We start from the raw sequence: 20,473 nt of genomic DNA, 5'->3' as shown, positions 1-20,473 counted from the left end.
ATGGGGAGCCCCAAGCTAAATCCAGCTCAGGGCAGAGGGCATCGAGGGCATGGGAGGGGGAGAAACTCAGGATTTCCAGGTAAATCAGGTGAAGGGGCTTCAGAGGCAACCAGGATGCAGCCACCAGGCAGGGAGAGAGGGGCCATCAGCCCACGGCCCATTGCTTCTGATAACTGTGACACATCCTGTTTGCAGAGCCTGACAGAGGGGACAGGGGATCAATACCTAACTCCACACTCACACACTTCCTGTTCTTCAAATATCAATCTGTCGTGAAACACTCTTTCTCTGAATCTAAGGTCATTTGGTTCATCTGAATGGGATGTGGTCCAAGGGATGATCAACAGGTGTCTGACCCCAAGGACACAGCAGGGACTCTACCCGTGACCCCAGGGAGTCTGTCTCCCACCTACCCTCATGTCCAAATGAAGAACTTGCCCCCACCCTGCTCCTACCCCTCACGGTGAAGGTCAGCTCTCCTTCTCTTCCCTCACATCCGGATGATGGATTGAGGACAGGGTGGGGCAGGGGTGAGGTACCTGTGCCCACCCCTATTCCTCTGCACTGGGGAGCCTCCCCTCCTGGGGGAGGAGGGCTTGGGAGGGGCCTTGAGGGTTTATAAGTCAGGGCTGGAACACACAGCAGAGCAGAGGAGTGAGGCTCCAGGCCAACAGCAGCGTCACACACCTCCCAGCTCCGCAGGTGAGAGCACCCAGTAAGAGGGGGAGAGGATGGGATGAGGGTTGATGGGACCCCTGCCCTAATCAAGTTACCAGGCTCATATCTCAGTGTCTCCAGTGCTGGGACCTTTCCTTTAGCCCAGAGCTGGGTTAGGTCTCAGCTCTAGGGTCCACCCTGGCATCCCAACCCTTGCCTTCGAGCTGCCCCACTCCTTCAACCAGGGCCCTGCCCTGACCCTCTGACTTCATGCTCACCCCAGCTCTGAAGGGTTAGGATGAAGGCTATCTTCCCATCTCTCAGGTAAGAAAACTGAGGCCCAGAAGGAGATGTGACTTGCCCAAAGTCATACAAATTGGACAGGGTTGGAACTGGAACTCATCTCAAGCTCTTTCATAGTCCAGCACTGCCTCATTGAACTTTCCATGACGGTGGTAATGTTCTGTAGCCTCGCTGTGAGATACAGTACTGGCCAGCCACATGTGCACTAGAAATAAGGCTAATGTGTGAGGGAGGAATTTTTTTAATATTTATTTTCATTTGTTTATTTGACTGCCCCAGATCTTAGTTGCGGCATGCAAACTTTTAGTTCCAGGATGTGAGATCTAGTTCCCTGACCAGGGATCAAACCTCGGCCCAGTGCATTGTGAACTCAGAGTTATAGTCACTGGACCACCAGGGGAGTCCCAAGGAATTTTTAATTTTTTATTAATTTAAATGTAAATAACCATGTGTGCCTGGAGGCTGCCATATTGGACAGCATTGCTGAGCGTGGATTTTTCAACTTCGTTTCTTTAGCAGAAGAACCCTTTCTCTCCCAAAGGAAATTTAACAGAGAAAACAGATGAAAGAAGTATTTCATGTATACAAATGTGTTCTTTGAAGGCAATATTTTTATCATTTGCTTTCAATAAAGCCAATCAGAACAATGAGCCTGAAAGAATATGAAACTGTTATATCCTCAGAATAGAATTTTAGATTTGTTTGAGCATCCATTTTATTTTTGTATTCTGGTTTTCCCAAACTTGGCTCACCTTAATACAGAGCTACAAATGGTGACAGTTTCAGGGTCTTTTTTTTCAACTGGTAGATTGTAATCAGAGTAGACGTGCATGCTGAGTCACTTCGGTCGTGTCCGACTTTTTGCGACCTCATGGACAGTAGCCCACCAGGCTCCTCTGACCATGGGGGTTCTCCAGGCAAGAATATTGGAGAGGGTAGCTGTGCCCTCCTCCAGGGTATCTTCCTGACCCAGGGATCGAACCCGTGTCTGTCTCCTGCATTAGCAGGCGAGATCTTTACCACTAGCATCACCTGGGAAGAATCAGAGGATAGTCCTTAGTTAAGTGAAAATGGCAGCAGAAACTTCCCTACCACAGTGTGACCCCACCACGCAGTGAAGTTGCTGTGGGCTTCAAAGAAATGCTATCTGCTGCTGAGTGTGTATATCCCATCCATATTACTATTTAAAAGTTTACTTAAAAAAACAAAAAAGTTCACTTAAATCACAAGACTTAAACATTGCAGAGCCACTCACATGGCCTCAAATTCTACAGAACAGTTTGGAAAGCCTTGCTCTGAGTTACAAATTCCTTGCCTTTAAAAAAGGCAAAGCTTGAGATTGGAGGATCAGGGGAGGAGATGGTGGGACCAGGAGGAACAGTCCACAAGCCCATGCAGAATTGCCAACCTGTCAGCAAGGAGGAGGGTCCACCCTGCCTCTGGGTGCCTGGACAACCCCACCTTTACGCTCAGTCCCTCTCTCCTTTGCAGACAAGATGCAGCGACTGTGTGCACATGCGCTGATCTTGGTGCTGGCTCTGGCCGCCTTCTGCGAAGCTTCTTGGAAGCCCCACTCCCAGCTGCAAGACGCGCCTGTTGCTTCAGGGGCCAATAGGGGCCAGGAGCCACTCAGGATGGACCGGCTGGGCCCAGCCTCGCACCCCCGGAGGCAGCTGGGGCTTCAGGATCCACCACATGTGGTCGCAGGTAGGAGCTGCTGACAACCGTCCCTGCTTGCCTCACCCTGCCTGGTTTGGCCAAGGCACCCCCAGGCTGGCCCTGGCCACAGTCTCCAGAACCTAGATGTCCTTTCCCCCATCCTCACATCCTCTTCCACCTCCAACCCTCAGACCTGTCCAAGAAGCAGGGGCCATGGGTGGAGGAAGAGGAAGCAGCTTATGGATGGATGGACTTCGGCCGCCGCAGTGCTGAGGAAGGGGACCAACATCCCTGAGAACCGAGCTTTGGAGCCCAGTCACCTCCCAGCCCAGCCCAGCCCCATGAAACACACATCAAAATAAACTAACTTCCAGTGGATCAAGTTGTGTCAAGTGTCACAGGGCAGGGGATGCAGGCTGGGGCAGGGCTGAGCTGGGAAAGAGGGTTGAGTACTGCTCCAGGGGCAGAGACCATGGCTACGTCTCCTCCGAGTCCCCAGAGCCGAACGTGGAACAGACTCTGTAGAGTCTATAGTGCGGGGACTTCCCTGGTGGTCCAGTGGTTAAGACTCCACACTTCCAGTGCAGGGGGGATGTGGGTTCAATCCCTGGTTGGGGAACTAAGATCCCACATGCCACACAGCACCCCCCCAAAAAAACCCCACTCTATAATGTGTTTGGGAGAATAGACAGCAGTGTCACAATCAGAGTGAACTTTCTAAAAGAGGAATCAAATCACGCCACTCCAGTCAACCCTCCAGTGCTGCCCATTGCAATTAGAATACAACCTAGGCTCATTGGGACTTCTCCGGCAGGCCTGTGGTTAAGACTCTCTGCTTCCACTGCAGGGGACACAAATCCAACCCTGGGCTGGGGAACTAAGATCCTGTATGCTGAGTGGTCCAGCCAAAAAAAGAAACCTAGGCTCCTTGGCAAGGCCTTAAGATCTAGACCTGCAGTCTTCATCCCCCTCATGGATGCCAAATTTCCTTCCTCCTAACTCTTTCTTTCTGCTACTGAAACATACCATGCTCTCTCCTGCCCCGAACCTTTGTCCTCGTTGTTCCCTGTGCCTGGAATGCTTTTCCCGGGGCATAAACATACCTGGCTCTTCTTTTTCTTCTGGGTCTTGGTTGAAAGGCCTTTTCCCAAGAGGCTTGCCCTTTCTGCTCCTCACCCTTCACACGCAGCCTCCAGTAGTCTCTAATCATAGCATAGTATTGTCTGTGGAGCGCACTCCACAATCTGTAGTTGTTTTGCTTGTCAGTTTATTGTCTGCCTCCTCAGTTAGAAGGGAAACTGCCTGTAAGGGCAGGGACCATGTGTCCTTCTTCCCTGCTGTACCCCAGTGCCAGAACAGGAGGTACCCCATAAATATTTATCACACGGATAGGCAAGCGGCTGGCACACACACGTGGCATTTCACCCATATTCCCTTACTGCTCTTAGGCCTGTCACAGCATCCTGCCATAGGCACTTGCTACTCTCCACCTGAGGGTTTTGGCAATGTAAAGCAGCCTGGAAATTCTGGGGAGTTAGTGCCTCTGGAAGCATCTCTCAGTCAATGACAGATTGAAAGTTGGAGGATAAATACCCCACCTCTGGGACTTCACAGACAGTCCAGTGATTAAGACTTCACCTTCCTGTGTAAGGTTACAGGTTCAGTCCCTGTTGGGGAGCTAGGATCCCACATGCCTTGTGGCCAAGAAACCAAAACAGAGGCAATATTGTAACAAATTCAATAAAGACTTCAAAAATGGTCCACATTAAAAAAAAAAAATCTTTAAAAAGAAATGTGCTAGCTCCCTCGTCCCTGCGGTGGTGAATTCTGAAATGTATGTTACTCTGTCTTGCAGAGATCCTCAGCAGGACTCAGCCCTAGTTACCCGTAACAGTAACCTGATCAGCAATCTCCTTTCTTGGCTCCCTTCCCTTCCCTGTCTCACATCCTCAGGCTGTTCCTGGTGTTTCTTGAGATCACTACTCAAATAAACTAGTTGCTCTCAAATCCTTATCTCCCAGTCTGCATCTGGGGGGACTCATCCCAAGACAGTGGGTACTAGGGGAGTTGTAGGAAGCAAACCCTTGTGATGGGATTCTGAGATTGGGTCCTGCACCAGTTGGACTCCATTGCTGTGTTAAGTAGGGTGCTCATAACCCCTGAAACATCACAATCATCTGTGGATTTTCTCATCTTACATCACAACTCCATTCTAGTGAGCCTGCCTCTCTGAGCCTTTTGACTCCTTCCTCAGTACTCTGCTGAGGCAATTCAGGAGTCTTCAACTCAATTGCTATAGACTGTTGTTTTGTCTGAGCTTCAAGGAGTCATTCCCAGTGAGGCATTAGGCTTCAAGTGTCTTTGCCAGGAAATTAAATCCTAAGTCATAAGAAAGTGCCCTTGACACTTGTATCAATAAACTCTCACCTGGGAATCCCCTGGTGATCCAGTGGTCAAGACGTGGCGCTTTCACTGCTGTGGTCCAGGTTCAATCCCTAGTTGGGGAATTAAGATCCCACAAGCCACATGGCACAGCCAAAATAAAGTAAAATAAACATTCCCCTGGTGGCTTAAATGGTAAAGAATCTGCCTGTAATTCAGGAGACCAGGGTTTGATCCCTGGGTTGGGAAGGTCCCCTGGAGAAGAAAATGGCAACCCACTCCAGTATTCTTACCTGGGAAATCCCATGGACAGAGGAACCTGGCAGGCTACAGTCCATGGGGTCACAAAGAGTCAGACACGACTGAGCAACTAACAGTTTCACACTCCCCTAGCCAATCATTCTACCATTCTGCAGTTCATCCTCCTGGTCTACCAGCCTCAACAATCCACTCCATGTATGTTGTCCTGGTTCCTGCTGGTACATATTATCCAGGTTATTCAGGTCCCGCAGCATTTAGGGGTGAACAATCCCCTTCTTCTGTTATGTGGAGCAGACCTCATGTTAGCTTTTGATTTAGAAGCCCTTAAGGGAGGCGGGTGCAAAACTCAAGAAGCATCATCGTAGGAGGCATCCGCCTCAAGGAAGCCTTTGCACTCTCCAGGTAAAGGTAAGCTGCTCCCCTTTGACAGGACAGAAGTCCTTCTTCCAGCCCAGAGAATTTCTGGAAACCTGGAGTTCAAGATTCTTTTACTCTTTTATTTAATTGAAGTATTGTTGATTGATACTGTGTGTTCACTTCTGGTGTACAGCAAAGTGATTCAATTATACACATGTATACAAATCCTTTTCCATTATGGTTTATTACAAGGTATTGAACATACTTCCCCATGCTATCCAGGCCCTTGTTGTTTATATATGTTTTATATAGTAGGTGGCACTCTGGTAAAGAATCTCCCTGCTAATGCAGGAGACACAAGAGACATGGGTTCCATCCCTGGGTTGGGAAGATCCCCTGGAATAAAGGAAATGACAACACACCCCAGTATTCTTGCCTAGGAAATTCCGTGGACAGAAAAGCCTGGTGGGCACCGTCCATGTGGTTGCAAAGAGTTGCACATGTCTGAGCACACACACACACACACACACACACACACACAGTATGTATCTGCTAGTCCCAAACTCCTAATTTACCCCAATCCTTTTCCCCTATGATAACTGTAAGTTTTTTTTTAAATGGGGTAGGAGATTTATTTAATTGGGTCTTGCTGTGGGGCTTGCAGGATCCTAGTGGGGCTTGCAATCAGGGATCAAACCTGGGCCACGGCACTGAAAGCGCTGAGTCCTAACCACTGGGAATTCCCCATAAGTTTGTTTTCTATGTCTGTGAGCCTGTTTCTATCTTGTAGATAGGTTCGTTTGTGTCATATTTTAGATTCCACATGAAGTGATATCATATGGTATTTGACTTTCTCTTCCCAACTTCTTTCACTTAATAATCTCTAGGTTCATCCATGTTGTTGCAAAGGGCATTCTTTCATTCCTTTTTGTGGCTGAGTAGTAGTCCGTTGTGTATCTGTACCACATATTCTTTATCCTTTCATCAGTTGATGGACATTTAGGTTGCTTCCCTGTCTTGGCTATTGTAAAATAGTGAAGTTATGAACACAGCATGTATCTTTCCAAATTAGAGCTTTCTCTTGATACACGCCCAGGAGTGGGATTGCTGGATCGTATGGCAACTCTATTTTTAGCTTTTTAAGGAGCCTCCAAAAGGTTGGAATTAAAGGTGCCATTAGGCACTAACTTGGGGATGTGCCCTGGAGGCTGGGACGCAGGGTGTACTTCGAACCAGAGGTTCTTAAACAGTGCTGTATCTCCAACAGCCCGAACACCTGGAGCCAGGAGCCGAGCAGGAAGTGGCCCTATGACCATCACTGCTGGGCAACCACCTCAGAAATCTGTACTTCCTCTCCCCATGATTCTGGACACTTCTGGACTAGAAATCCTGGTTCCTAGGGGAAGATGCTTCCACAAGCGAAAACGGTAAAGATTCTCCTAAATCTAAAGTTACAGGGGCTTGCTTTAAAAAGAATGAAGTAATGCCATCTGCAGCAACATGGAGTGTCATAGAGAATGTCATACTGAGGGAAATGAGTCAGACGGAGAAGGAGAAATATCTTATGACATCCCTTATATGTGGAACCTAAAAATAAATTGTACAAACGAACTTACAAAACAGAAACGAACTCACCGACTTAGAGAAGGAGCTTATGGTTGTGCGGGGCAGCAGGGAGGAAAGTGGGGGGAAGAGATAGTCAAGGAGTTTGGGATGGACATGTGCACACTGCTGTATTTAAAACAGATAACCAGCAACAATCTACTGTATAGCACGTGGAACTCTGCTCAAAGTTATGTGGCAGAGTGGATGGGAGGGGAGTTGGGATAATGGATGCATGTATACGTATGGCTGAGTCCCTGCGTTGTTCACCTAAAACTATCACAACATTGTCTGTTGATCAGCTATACCCCAGTATAAGATAAAAAGGTTTTCAAAATAAATAAAAAAGTTATAGGGGCTTGGGAATTCCCTGGCAGCCCAGCGGTTAGAACTCCATACTTCCAAAGCAGGGGGCCCATGTTCGATCCCTGGTCAGAGAACAAAGATCCTGCAAGCTACACAGCACAACCAAAAAAAGAAATAAAGAAAAAAAATGTAAATAAAGTTATAGGGACTGCCTGCATTTGAGGCGCTTCATGCCATTAGACTGTCAGGCAAAAGTCAATTATTAGTCGGGGTTACTGACCCTGATTAACACGAGGAGCTAGGATCACTGCCTCCTAGTGGGGGCAGGAAGAAGTGAGTATTCAGGGTCTGGCACTCAAGGGAATTCACTGAGCAGTGTCTTGGGGCTTCCTGCCTGGTGAGAACCGTAAACAGGCAGTTGCCCCAACAATAGCCTGAGGAAGATGAGAAATATCATTTAGGGATTCAGGATCAATTGCAGCACTGGTATAAGCACAGCTTATAGCACTCATCTTCCAGATGTAATTCTTCTTTATAAGATACTGTGATCAGCCTCCATCTTAAACAAGCAATATCAGGCCAGAGTGAACTCCACATGGGGCTTGAGTGCATCTGAGAGGCACAATATCTGACTGTAGCAGACCATGTCAGTGACCTGCCCGCACCCTCAGCACTTGCCATTCTAGCCCACGCTGACCATGGTCCATGACAAACACAGCTAGTCTCTGCCAGAGGGCTTTTCCCCAGTACATGTGCTGAGAGACCAGAGCACCAGAGAGTTAATGCCCCCAGGAGCAGCCCTCAGCCAATGATGACAGTCTTGGCGGATGCCTACCCTAGTTTTCACGCCCCTAGGATGGGATAACTGAAATGGGTTCTAGATAGGTGTGTTTCCTACTTTAATATGCATGTGGATTACCTGGGGACCTCATCAACATGCAGATTCTGACAATATAGGTGTGGGGTGGGACTTGAGATTCTGCCTTTCTGACTAACTTCCAGGAGATGTTAATGATGCTGGTCCACAGATGACAGTCAAAGCTGCAACAGGTTGCACTTCCTAAAGGGTTCCCCAGTACGACTGAGCCTCCAAATTTTTTTTGGCAGCACAGCACAGCCAGTGTGATTTTGGATTTCCAAAACAGGGATCGAACCCATGCCCCCTGAAATGGAAGTTTGGAGTCTTAATCCCTGGACCACCAGGTGAGTACCATCATTGCTGCTGCTGCTGCTGCTAAGTCGCTTCAGTCCTGTCCAACTCTGTGCGACCCCATAGACAGCAGCCCACCAGGCTCCCCCATCCCTGGGATTCTCTGGGGTCTGCTACAGTCAGATCATGTGCCTCTCAGATGCACTCAAGCCCCATGTGGAGTTCACTCTGGCCTGATATTGCTTAGGTTATTTTTTTTAAGTTATTTTAAGTTGTTCAGTTATTTTCCCTCGTTGCCGCGCAGGCTTTTGTCTAGTTGTGGCAATCAGGGGCTACTCTCTGGGTATGGTGCACAGGTTTCTCATTGCAGTGGCCTCTTCCATTGCTCTAGAGAAGCTCTAGAGCTCTAGGGCTCTAGGGCACTTGGGCTTCAGTAATTGTGGCATGTAGACTCAGTAGCTGCAGGTCCCAGGCTCAAGAGCACAGGCTCAATAGCTATGGTGCACAGGCTTAGCTGCCCCTCAGCAGGTGAGATCTTCCCAGATCAGGGATCAAATCTGTGTCTCCCACACTGGCAGGCAGATTCTTTACCACTGAGTCACCAGGAAAGGCCCTGTTTGACCCTTGGGAGGGTAACTTTACCTGCCTGGACATCTTCTTCATCACCTGACGATCATTTATCATATCACCCACCCCAGAGGATTTGTGGCTATAATTATGCATTTAATCAACACCCCCAGCACATTATTTGACACTAGAGCCCATCCTCTGTCCACAGCTTTGCCCCTCCAAAGGGCACGCACACATGCACATGCACACACACCTGTGTGCACTCCCTGAGAAAGATGGCAGAGGTCAGGCCAGGTAGCTCACAGGTCCTTTATTTCCTGCACCAGCACACACACACTGACAAGCAACAGGAGCGTGAGAAGCACTGTGGGGATCACGGCAGATACCAGAGGGGTCCTGGGCCCTGACTCCACTGTCTATAAGTAAAGAGGGGGAGAGGGAAAAACACCCAGAACAGGAAACAAGGGGCATTGAGGAGAAGATGTGGGTGGGGGACAGGGCCTTGGGAGGGGGCCTGGATACTCACAGGTCACAGGTGGGGAGGACAGGAGATGGGGTGGGGAGGTCCCCACCAGGCAGAGGGAGTGCTCACCCACACAGACACTTCTGGTTACAAAGAGTAATTAGGAACCGAGAAGAGCCAAGAACAGGAAACGATGACCAGGTCCCTAAAAGTCACTAAGGACAGGGGAGCCACGTTTAATTTGGGGGTCAAGGGGTGAGGAGTGTATAGTTAGCAGGGTGCTCAGAACAATTCCTCTGCCCAGGGCCTGAGCCCCGCCCCCAACTCAGAGCTGGGTCTGGTAGCTGGTGGGGCCTCCGCCTGGGCTTCTTCACCCCGGGAGCCACCACGTGACCCAGGCCCGGCAGCCACAGCTTTTGCACCAGCTGCAGAACAAGGGCCGGGGTTCCTTCAGCCTCTCCCAGAAGAGGCTTGAGGCTTGGGCCCTCAAGTTCCAGTCCAGACTTGTCTGGGGTGAGCTGGGGACAGATCAGGGGTCCTGCTTCAGAGCATGGGAAGAGAGGGTCTGAGGAGAGTGGGGCTTGGCCAGGCAGCAGAAGGAAGGGCCTCAGGCAGTCTATGGGGCCTCTGCAGACTGCTGGGGAACAGCAAAGCCTGGAAGAGAAGGGAGTGGATGTGAACTGGAGGCCTGAGGACCACAGGCCTGGCCTGGGCAGCACGCAGGGGCTGGGCCGGCGCAGCCACATCAGAAAGAGACAGAGCTGTTGATAGTTATGCAGGCTGTCCACTGCCCAGCCATAGAGGTCACCATTCAGTGTACAACCTGCACAACCGTACAGGGCAACCCTGACGAGGCCACCCAGCAGTGACCAAAGGGTCATCCGAGTCAGGGCAGTCCAGGTAGAATGATGAGGCTGCCAACAGGCTATAAACTTCATAGCAAACCCAGCAGGCCAAGAAGGCACAATAACCAGGTTAGAGAGGAGGGATGGGGAAGGGGAGGCATTATGGCAAAGCAGTGAAGAAAAGAGCTTCAGTGACCTAGAACAAATCACTGCTCACTGAAACTCAGTTTCTCACCAAATGGAGATAATATCTACCTACAGGGGTGTGAGGATTAAAAAAGGTAATTTGAGTCACTAAATCATCTTTGATTATTTCCATAAGCTCCTCAAGGCAGGGTCCTCATGGCCCAGGACATGGCCTTTACTCAGTAGATGCTGTTCCAACCTTGGGGCTTCCAGCTGGGGAGAGGAGACCCTTACGGGACCCACCCTGTAGGAGACCCTAGCACACCTTCAGACTCAGCCAGGGGACCGTTCTGACTGTGGCCTTTGCTAGCAGAGGCCTTCATCCCAATTGCCTGGGGGATCCAAGAACGTCCCCCTTCCTCCCAGGCTTTGGGAGTATGGCTGGCCATTTCCTCCTCCAGCCTCCGAAAGTCCTGGGTTGGCACCCTGGGCTCCAGAATGCCACCCCTCATGTTTGTTTTGGCCTGCTGCTGCCACTGCTGCAGGGTTGGGGGGCCTTGGGGATGGGGGAGGCAGAGTGGGGTACAGGGGAAGGGGGCAGGCAGCTACAGGAAGCTGAGGCACAGCGGGAGGCTGCAGCCCCAGCCCTGACCCCCAGCCCAGCCCCCAGGACCAAAGAGGGTGGAGAACTGGAATCCTATCCAAATATGTAAATAAGCATCAGGGCCACAGTTCCCACTGCTGGGGACCTGAAGGGTCTATGTAAATGATATGCAAAGTCCATGCAAATCAGCATGCTGGGGGGGCCTGGGCTGGAGTAAGTGAGCCCTCAAGGGGCTCATCTACCCTCACTTTCATCAGCTTGATGATCTGCAGCTTGTCAGGCTGGCCAGAGGGAGGCCTCCACGGGAGCACTCACCTTTCTGGATCATCTTCTGCCTCAGCTGCTGCCTGAAATGGGCATCCTGACAGTTGGCCAGCTGCTGGAGGACATACTTTATGTCCAGGTGCGAGGGGCCCAAGCCGCTGGCCTCCAGGGCTGAGGTTACCATGTTCATCTGAGTCGCTTCATCCACCTCCAGCTCCAGGTCCTCCCAGGCCTCAGCTTCTTCAGACATCAGCTCCGCCTCCTCTATTACCCCCTCCTCAGCTGGCGCTGCCTCTTCTGTGGGCCCCAGCTCCTCCTCCTCGGGCACCAGCTCTTCCGCAGGCACAAAATCCTCGGCCGACATCAGGCCCTCTCCAGCCTCGAGCCCCTGCTCCTGTGCTCGCTCCTCTCCGTAGCGTGGCTCATATCTGGGCAGGCAGACAGAAAAGTCTTTTCCTGCTCCCTCTAAGCCAAAGCCTCCCTGTTCATCTGCAGAGCGCGGCTCCAGCCATCGGGGCTCCCACTCAACCCCAGGCTCCACACGGACCCTGATGGTTACTCCCAAGTTCTGTCCCAGCCAAGGGAGAGGGCAGCTGGGTACCAGCCTCAAGGCTTCAAAGACCCAGCCCATGGCCCTGGCATAAAGAAGAATAATCACCAACACTGCACAAGCCCCCCCTTCCCCCAGTAACTTCACCCTGCTGCACAGAACAAACTACCAATAACATCTCCTCTGCCCCCTCCTTCATTATTCAACTTTCTTAACCCATCTCAGGTCTAGTTGCCATAGGAACAAATCTATTTTAATAGGGCTCAGACAGGTCAAGTGACTTGTCCAAGGACACACAGCCAGTAAAGGGCTCAAGCTGGGACTTAGTCCCAGTGTTCCCAGCTCCTAGGCCAGCGCTCCTTTGCCTCTTAGGCTCTGGTTGGGAGAAGTGAAGGCTTCAGTACCCACTTGGAGAGGCCTCTAATCAGAGGGCCACCTATGGGGCAAGATTTGAAGGCAAAGGGTTAGAGAATCTTCCTCCCAGAACATCTTAGCCCAGTCGGCCCAAGAGCCAGACCTTCTCCAGGGCTGCAGGATCACAAACCCAGCTGGCTGCTGAAAAGTGAGAGCAAGTGAAGGGGGGAGACCCTGGTCGGCTTACCCCAGGTCTGATGTCTCCTCTGGAGTCACTTCATAATTCCTTCAATAGAGAAAAGGGCCTTCTCTGTCCCAAGGCAATGGGAAGCTGAAAGTGTGAAATCCCTGGGGACCCATGGTGCAGAAAAATCCCAGGAGAAGTGACAGACCCAGAACATGGACACAGAGGACAGGTGTTGAGTGGAAGGGCCAGGGACCGATGAGGCAGGATGAAAGGCACCACGACGGGGGAGAGGGGTGATCGAGCAAACCCCTCCCATTACCAGAAAGGCTGCTGCTGACCAGGTAGGCAAGAGTGAGTGTGGGGCAGGCAAGGGACTGGGGCCCAGAACGCACCTTTCCACAAAAAACACAGGGTCTGAGATAATCCTCCTTATAGACATTCTGAGCTCCTCAGCCAGGGTCTCCTGGAAATCAGGAAGTGCCTCCTAAGGACGGAGAGGGGGGACGTTACCAGAAGACCCCCCACACACACCTCCAGGCCCAGGAAGGGACTGCAGATAGACACAGGGTGCACAGAGGTAATAGGCAGGAGCCGGGGGCCTCACTAGAGGCACAGTGTATGTGCAATGGGTGACGGAGCCCGCGGACGCCGGGGCCTGCTGGCGGAGGGCCTTCACCTCCTCCTGGGCTTCCATCAGCATGTCCCCACACCCCGAGTACTTCTGCAGGTCCTGCAGCCGGGGACCCACCCACAGGCTCTGCTGAGACCCAAGCACACCCAGCCCAGACGCCTTGCCCACTCTCTCCCAAAGGGGCCGGGAAGCCTGGGCAAAGAGGCCAGACCCTAGACCCATATAATGACACAGGGTGACCCCTGGACTCCACTCCATTCAGGCCCCAACTGAACTGCCACCTGCCAGGCCCTGTGCCAGAGCCTGAGTTTGTGGAAAGGACAGACTCAGTCCCTGTTCAAGGAGCCGGTTAGACTCAGGGGGCCACCCAAGGGTCCTGGGAGCTCGGGGGAAGCCTCACCTCACCCTGGAGCTTCATCTGAATTTCTTTCTCCGAAGCCAGCTGCTTCTGCAACTTCTCAGTTTCAGCCCCATACTGGAAGGACCGAAAGCCAGTGAATCCCCATCCCAGGTCTCCCCACACCCCCGCAGCACCTGCTGCGGCAAGTCTCCCCAGGCACATCAGTGAGTGTCAGCATCTCTTTAAAACAGAAGTCACATCGGACAAGGCCAAAGAAGGTGGAGTCACGTGGCCTGTTTCCTGGAACACCCTGTGTCTCTCTTTAGGCTCGGTCCCGACTTGGGACGAGGGGACAGGACAAGAGGCCCCTGATGTCTCCCCTAACGCTGACTCTGACACGAGACAGAGGCCTCTGAGCTGAGTCCCCTGGGGTGAGAGTAGGGGCAGGGGGCACGGGTTCCAGGGGCTGAGACAGGAGGAGGAAGCCCTGCATACGCCCCGACGCACCCACCAGCAGCACCGCTGCAGCTTCACGACCTGGACCCGCAGCTGGGCGACCTCCTTCCACTGCTGTTCATAGTTCTCCATCCTGAGCGCCAGCACCTCCGACAGCTCAGCCATCTGCTGGCTGGCCTCCGCTGGGGAGGAGTGGGGAAAAGTCAGCCCTGGCTCCCCGGGGCCCTCCCAGATGCCCCTGTCTGCCTGCACCCCGCCAGGTACCCAAGGTTCCACGGGGCTTAACATCCCTCACTCAGGTCTTCTTTTCAATAAACGTTTACTGACTGACACGGAGCAGGGTGCTGGGCAAGTGATCAGCAAGACAGGCCCCAGCCTACACTGAGCTCAAGGCCAGTGTGGAGACTGAGGGAAAAGTAAATCACAACAGTGCAAATTATGAACTAAGGTGCAGCAGGTGTAAAGGGTGCATCCGGGGTCCCAGCTGCCACACCCAAGCCCAGCCTGGCAAGATCTATGAAGCTATGACCTCCACAGGCCAAGTGGGGCTTAACAAGGCAAAAGTGGCAGCAACAGGGCCCCGGCAGGGTGTGGGGGTGCCCAGAGGGGATCACTGGACACCAGGAGAGAGTGCTGGAGCAGTGCGCAGGGCCTGGGAGAGGAGGGCTGGGGTAGGGAGGGTGGGGTTTACCCTTTGGCCAATAGGGAGTTACTTGGGCGTTTTAGGCAGAGGATCAACATAGTCTGGCTTTAGAAAACTCCTTTGGGCTGTGTGCAAAAGGGCCTGGAAGATCAGGAATGGAGGCAGAGAGACCATGTAACAGGTGGCCAGGGCTAGAGGTAGCTAGGATGGGGAAGAGGAAGGAGACTTGAGCCTTTCCTAGGAGGCAGAAGCAACAGAATGTGAGGACTCCTACTCCAGGGGCCTGGGACCCTGGTCATTCAGGGAACCCAGGGCGAAGGAAGGCCAGATTTGGGGTAAGGGCAACAGCACCTCACTCCAGCTGTTGCTCAGCTGTTGCCACCTTGAGTCTCTGTCTCCCCAGCTAGGCCTGAACTCCTCGGAGACAAACACTATATCTCACTCATCTTCGTAACCACGTGGTGCCAGACACAGCCTCTGCCTAATACAGTGCCTGGGGGAAGGGGGACCTGGTCTCTGGCAGCTCATGGCCCCCTCCTTCTCCCTCCCCAAACAACAAGAGAAGGCAGGCTTAAGGGAGCCCCAGAGCACCTATATAGCTCTTAACTGTTTGCACAAAGCACTTTCTCAACTGTAACCCCTGGAGAGGTCAGCAGGGCCAAGATGATTAACCCCATTCTCAAGATGAAGGTTCAGGGAGGTCAAGGGACTTGTCCAAGCTCACACAGCTAGGAAGTGTCAGAGCTGTGACTTGAAGTCCTGGGTTCTTCCCTCTGCTCCTTGGGACAAGCCCCTACCCCAAGTTACAAGTTCACGTACAAAACTGCTCCACACAATCCAGGATGAATATCTGTTCCTCCTCCTCAAGGTCGTCGAGTTGAGAGACCTGGAGGGAGGGAGAAAGGAAGGAGCTGGGGAGTCAACACCCTCTGCCCAGGAGCATGCCCTCTCCCCCATCCTGACCTCCTCTCGAAGCTGTTCATTCTCCTCCTCCAGTAGCCGCAGCTGCTCCTGCAGGGCCTCCTGCTGCGGGCAGTGGTGCGACTCTGACTCCATCACAGGAGTCCTAGCAGAGGGAGTGATGGAAGTCAGGGTGCACGGGCTTGGGGAACCCAGTTCCCAGCCCACCCAGGGCTTCCCCACCCTCCACCCCCACCCCCACCAATCCCAGGCTGATGCAGTGGCCTCAATTAGCCCCAGGAACCCCACTGGCAGATGCGTGGTGTTCCTGTTTGCAAACAAGGAAACTGAAGCTCAGAGAAGGGACCGCCCCAGGGCAAAGGCCGGACACTCATGCGGAATTCCCTGGCGGTCCAGTGGTTAGGATGCAGCGTTTTCACTGCTGTGGCCTGGGCTCAATCTCTGGTCTGGGAACTGAGATCCTAAAAGCCATGAGGCATGGGAAAAATTGAAACAAAAAAAAAAGGGCAGGACACTCCCAGCTCTGAGGCTTCACAGGGATGCTCAGGCCTCTGCTCTTCTTCTTCATCCCTCTCCTCCTCTTCCTCTTCTTCATCTTCATCATCCTCCTCATCAGAGTCTGAGTACAGCTGAAGGAGGTCATCCCGCAGGCTCACCTGCTGTCTGAGATGTAAAATCTGGCAGGGGAAGAGGAGCCCAGGGTCGGGTGCGGGCAGAGGCAGGCACAGACCCCGGCACAGTGGGTTGGCGGCAGGCCTGAGATACACCCATCCCTGCTCCTCCCCACCCAGGTACCTCCTCCTTGGCCAAGTCCAGCATGGCTTCCAGCTTGCTGTTCTCCTCCAACAGAACACTGTTTTGTTTCACCAGGGACTGGCCAATGCAGGCTGCCGTGTTCAGGTCCCGCTCTCTCTACAGAAGGACCCCCATCCATTGGGGAATAGAGTTCCTGGCTGCTGGAGTCTCCCAGACACGTGGGAAAAGCTAGGGGTCAGAGGGAAGCAAGGCCACTTGGGGAAACCCCCCCCGTCCCCTAGTTCTCCAAGGAACCAGACAAGAGCTTATCATGAACCCACTGTAGGACCTGACTCAGTTTCCCCCTATGAAAAAAGAGATCAGACCGGATGGCGCTAAGAGCTCTCCAACCTGAACATCCCACATCTACCTGTCTTCCACAAGAGGGACCTCCAGCTTGGCCCCCAGAGAGATAGCCAGGCAGGAAGACACCTACCCATACTGACATAGTGAAAACGAGAGCCTGGCTGAGGCTAGGGCTGGCCGGGGTAGGGCGGGCAACACGCACCTCCTCCAGCAAACTTAACATCACTTTGACCTCTTCTTGGGTGATCTTCTGGACAGGCGGACGTAGGTCAGGACACAGTACTGCAAGAAAAAGTGGGCAGCCGAGTCAGGAAAAAGGGAGCATATAATACCCAGCACCATAGTGTTCAGGGCTTCCCTGGTGGCTCAGCAGTAAAGAATCAGCCTGCAATGCAAGCGACCCGGGTTCAATCCCCGGGTCGGGAAGATCCCCTGGAGAAGAGAAAGGCAACCCACTCCAGTATTCATGCCTGGAGAATTCCATGGACAGAGGAGCCTGGCAGGCTACAGCCCATAGGGTCGCAAAGAGTCGGACATGATTGAAGTGACTGAGCACGCACGCACGTTACTGTTCCCTGCCCTCAACAGCAAGGGCCAGCAAAGAGGAGGAAGACGGAATTCCCTTTCTGCCGCCAATATCCTCTCCATACCCCGTGTAGTCAGCACTCCCTTCCCTGCTCTCAGGGCCAACTAGACTCAATTGTTCCCCCTCGGGGGAAAGGTACTGTGATCACAGTCCTACAGTCCCTGGAACCTAGGAGATTGGAGGCGGCCAGCCGAAGTTCAGTGCCGAGTGACTCAACATCCCTTACCCAGAGGGCAGCCCTGGCCAGCTCACTGGAGCCTCACGGGTCACAAAAACAGACGCAGTCACTCATGCCGCACCTGTTGCGCGAGGCAAGAAGGAGACTTCTCTAGCACTGGGGGAGCGGCCACCTGAGCCCCTAGACACAATCTGGGGAGCTCCAGCGCCCCAGAAGAGAGGGGAGGGAGGAGGAGAGGCAGCTTCTGTCTGAGGCTCCGCCCACCGCCAAGATTGTTTTGGGAGGGGAGGCCGGATCTTAATCCCGGCCTTGGCAAAACCGCTCCCTCTGCCCACCCACCTCCCCATCGCTGGCGCCACGGACCGGCGCAGGCTCCGCGGACCGGCGCAGGCTCCGCGGGCACCCGGCAGCGCCTACCCGCAGCCCCCCGCCCCTCCCCTAGTACTGCGGTAGCCCTGCGAGGGGGCACTGAAAGTGCGCGGGTCTGCCGCAGCAACAGGCGCGAAGAGGGGGCCCAGGGCCCGACCCACCGACGGAAGTCTGGGAGCGAGAGAAGCGGGGAAGGATACGGGGAAGACGCGACCGGAGAGGGGCCGCAGACCGTGACTTCGCTAGGGTGGGCGGAGGGGTGGGACTGAGGGCCAGCGGGCGCCTGGATCCGACGGGGCCCCCCTCTTCCCTGCTGCTGCCCTAGTCCTACTAGTCCTCCTCCGGGGGCCCCGGGACCAAGTTTACCTTCCTCCAGCTTCCGAATAAAGGCGGCGCGCTCGGGGCCGGACACCCCAGGCCGCTGGCCGATGTAGGCAGCCGGTGTCTGCAAGATGCTCGTCGCCTTGCCAGTCCCCAAGCCACTGGCTCGGGGACCAAAGGGCGGCCCTTGGAATATGAAGCGAGTCCGCGATGCATCCGAGTTGTCGGGTACGGACTGGGCATTCTCCTGGACGGCCGAGAATGCGGATGCGCGCTGGGTCCCAGCCTCCGATCCAGTCACCGAGGCCCGGCGAGCCCCGGCTGGGGGTCCCGAGACGGCTGCGGAACCGGATCCTGCTCTCTGTCCTGTCGCGGGTGCTTGCGCAGAGGCGGGTTCAGGCACTGCAGAGGGCTCCGGAGCCGGATTGGTTGCGGGTGGAGGAGCTGCGGCTACTGCCGCCAGACCCCCAGGTCCCGGCTGGGTCCCGGCAGAACCCGGCCCCGACACCTTAGGGGGCATCTTGAGTCCGCTGTTGACGCGCGCAGCTGGGGCTTTATAACCTGTCAGGATGCGCGCCCGCCCGGCCGTACCACGCGCGGGAGGGGGCGGCCAAGGAGCAAATGGTGGCTCGGGCCGAGGAGACGCGCGGTGGGACGAGTTTACGGGGGCGGATCAGAGCACAGAAAGTAAGGTAAGCGCGAGGAGAAGGGGCGAGTGGACTTTCCAGCTGTTTCCGCGGACTTCGGCTCCGAGTACTAGGCTTCTCTCCCCTGACTCCGGAGAATGGTTTTGCCCAAAGCCGCAGCTTCCCGGGGATTCGGGTACCCGGACTTGGAGGTCTTTAACTGGGGAACAGCCGCTAGTTCCGCTCCAGCCCGAGGCTTTTCGGCTGCCTTCCCTGGAGCTAATCTGTGAGCTGAGTCTTTCCCCCGCTGATTGGGGGATCAATCCAAACTCAAAGTACGGTCTCCACGCGCTGCCGGGTCTGGCGCGTCACACACTGATCCTCGCGCTACACACACCCTCCACACAACCCCGGTGCACCAGCCGCTCGACAACCTTATTTCTTAAGTCGTCTTATTGCCTTTCCTTGTGCTTTCCCTCCGCCCTCATTCACTTTGCCCACCTCCTACCACACTGGCAAACACCCATTCTTCCGGGAGACCCCTGTTAGGTGTCTCGCATAAAAACTCCTCCGACCCGGTCCTCCTCGGTCCCGGAGTATCCTTTATGCGATGGTCGCAGTGGTCACGCTGTGTCTGTCTCCAAGACAAGACCTGCGCTCAGCGCAGGACGGGTCCCTGTGGGGGGGGCTCCGTAAACCCTGAATAAACTGTGGAGCAACAGAGTTCAGAGGCCATTTCTGTGCCTTTGGACTGAAGGAACCTACAGACCAAAAAAGACGGCTACGTCACCGATTCTTTTACAGCCTTGGGACCATTCTTGGTGCCCCAATTTCCTTATCTTCAATACTGTCAGTCACCAGATCCCGGTTAATTTCCCTCCTAATGTGCCGCCTCCTTTTCAGCCCTCCTGTTGATGCCTGATTCTCTCTCATTCTCTCTTCTAAATTGTTGTAATCCTATGCTACCATCCACCCCGCCCCCATCCACATGAATCCATCACTAATCTAACCCAGCCCTCTCGCTCACACCCCCATCCAAGCTAAGGATTATTCCAGGAGCCCTTTTCCTACAGCCAGCACTCAAAGCCAGAGCCCAGGACAGAGGCTGTGCCCAAGGTCTGGGCCTGGGACAGAGGCTCCTAGTGCTGACTGCATGAGCAAGGTATCCAGGACACAGCCTGGAACAAGAGGCGCAACCCAGAAAGGAGAATCAGGGTGTCCCACTCCGTCCCTGCCGCTCCCCTGGGCCACCACAAGTATGTTCTCTATGCCTGTGAGTCTGTTTTTGTTGCATAAGTAGGTTCACCTGTGCCAGACTTTGGATTCCATATGTGAGTAATATCATATGCTATTTTCTTTTTCTGTCTGACTCACTTCACTTAGTGTAATAATCTCTGGGTCTATCTATGTTGCTGCAAATGGCATGTTTCCTTTTTTATGACTGAGTAGTATTCCTTTGTGTATTCACACCACATCTTCCTTATCCATTCATCTGTTGATGGACATTTAGGTTATTTCCATGTCTTGGCTATTGTAAATAGTGCTTTTATGAACATTGAGGTGCATGTGTCTTAATAAAATCTTGCTTTTAGGGAATTCCGTGGCAGTCCAGTGGTTAGGATTCAGCACTTTTATGACCAGGTCATAGGTTCAATCCCTGG

The 20,473-nt window shown here is 53.5% G+C and overlaps 2 protein-coding genes across 5 annotated transcripts; one reads left to right on the top strand and one right to left on the bottom strand.

Moving 5' to 3' along the window:
- Positions 1 to 1,650: 1,650 nt before the first annotated feature.
- HAP1 (huntingtin associated protein 1) lies at positions 1,651 to 18,846 on the bottom strand. Of its 4 annotated transcripts, none has more exons than XM_070479502.1 (12): positions 18,232 to 18,747; positions 16,935 to 17,014; positions 16,427 to 16,543; positions 16,151 to 16,308; positions 15,674 to 15,776; positions 15,530 to 15,596; positions 14,119 to 14,249; positions 13,672 to 13,746; positions 13,033 to 13,124; positions 12,701 to 12,739; positions 11,601 to 11,977; positions 1,651 to 1,992 (listed from the first exon to the last, which is right to left on the bottom strand). In XM_070479502.1, exons 1-12 carry the CDS (start codon positions 18,704 to 18,706, stop codon positions 1,961 to 1,963), a joined length of 1,746 nt encoding a protein of 581 aa, XP_070335603.1. In that variant the 5' UTR covers positions 18,707 to 18,747; the 3' UTR covers positions 1,651 to 1,960. The 4 variants fall into 4 exon arrangements, with proteins under 4 accessions (XP_070335603.1, XP_070335606.1, XP_070335604.1 ...); XM_070479505.1 differs by lacking the exon at positions 1,651 to 1,992 and adding an exon at positions 9,543 to 10,364 and having other exon boundaries at positions 18,232 to 18,846; XM_070479503.1 differs by lacking the exons at positions 1,651 to 1,992; positions 12,701 to 12,739 and adding an exon at positions 9,543 to 10,364 and having other exon boundaries at positions 18,232 to 18,746.
- GAST (gastrin) lies at positions 2,454 to 2,952 on the top strand. Its single transcript, XM_020888081.2, has 2 exons — positions 2,454 to 2,667; positions 2,811 to 2,952. The coding sequence occupies exons 1-2, from the start codon at positions 2,457 to 2,459 to the stop codon at positions 2,912 to 2,914; spliced, it is 315 nt and encodes a 104-aa protein (XP_020743740.2). The 5' UTR covers positions 2,454 to 2,456; the 3' UTR covers positions 2,915 to 2,952.
- Positions 18,847 to 20,473: the final 1,627 nt, after the last annotated feature.

The sequence above is a fragment of the Odocoileus virginianus genome, chromosome 17 (genome assembly GCF_023699985.2).
Source record: "Odocoileus virginianus isolate 20LAN1187 ecotype Illinois chromosome 17, Ovbor_1.2, whole genome shotgun sequence".
Taxonomy (NCBI): domain Eukaryota; kingdom Metazoa; phylum Chordata; class Mammalia; order Artiodactyla; family Cervidae; genus Odocoileus; species Odocoileus virginianus.
The sequence above is the reverse complement of the archived record's forward strand: the minus strand, read 5'-3'. Positions and strand labels throughout refer to the sequence as shown.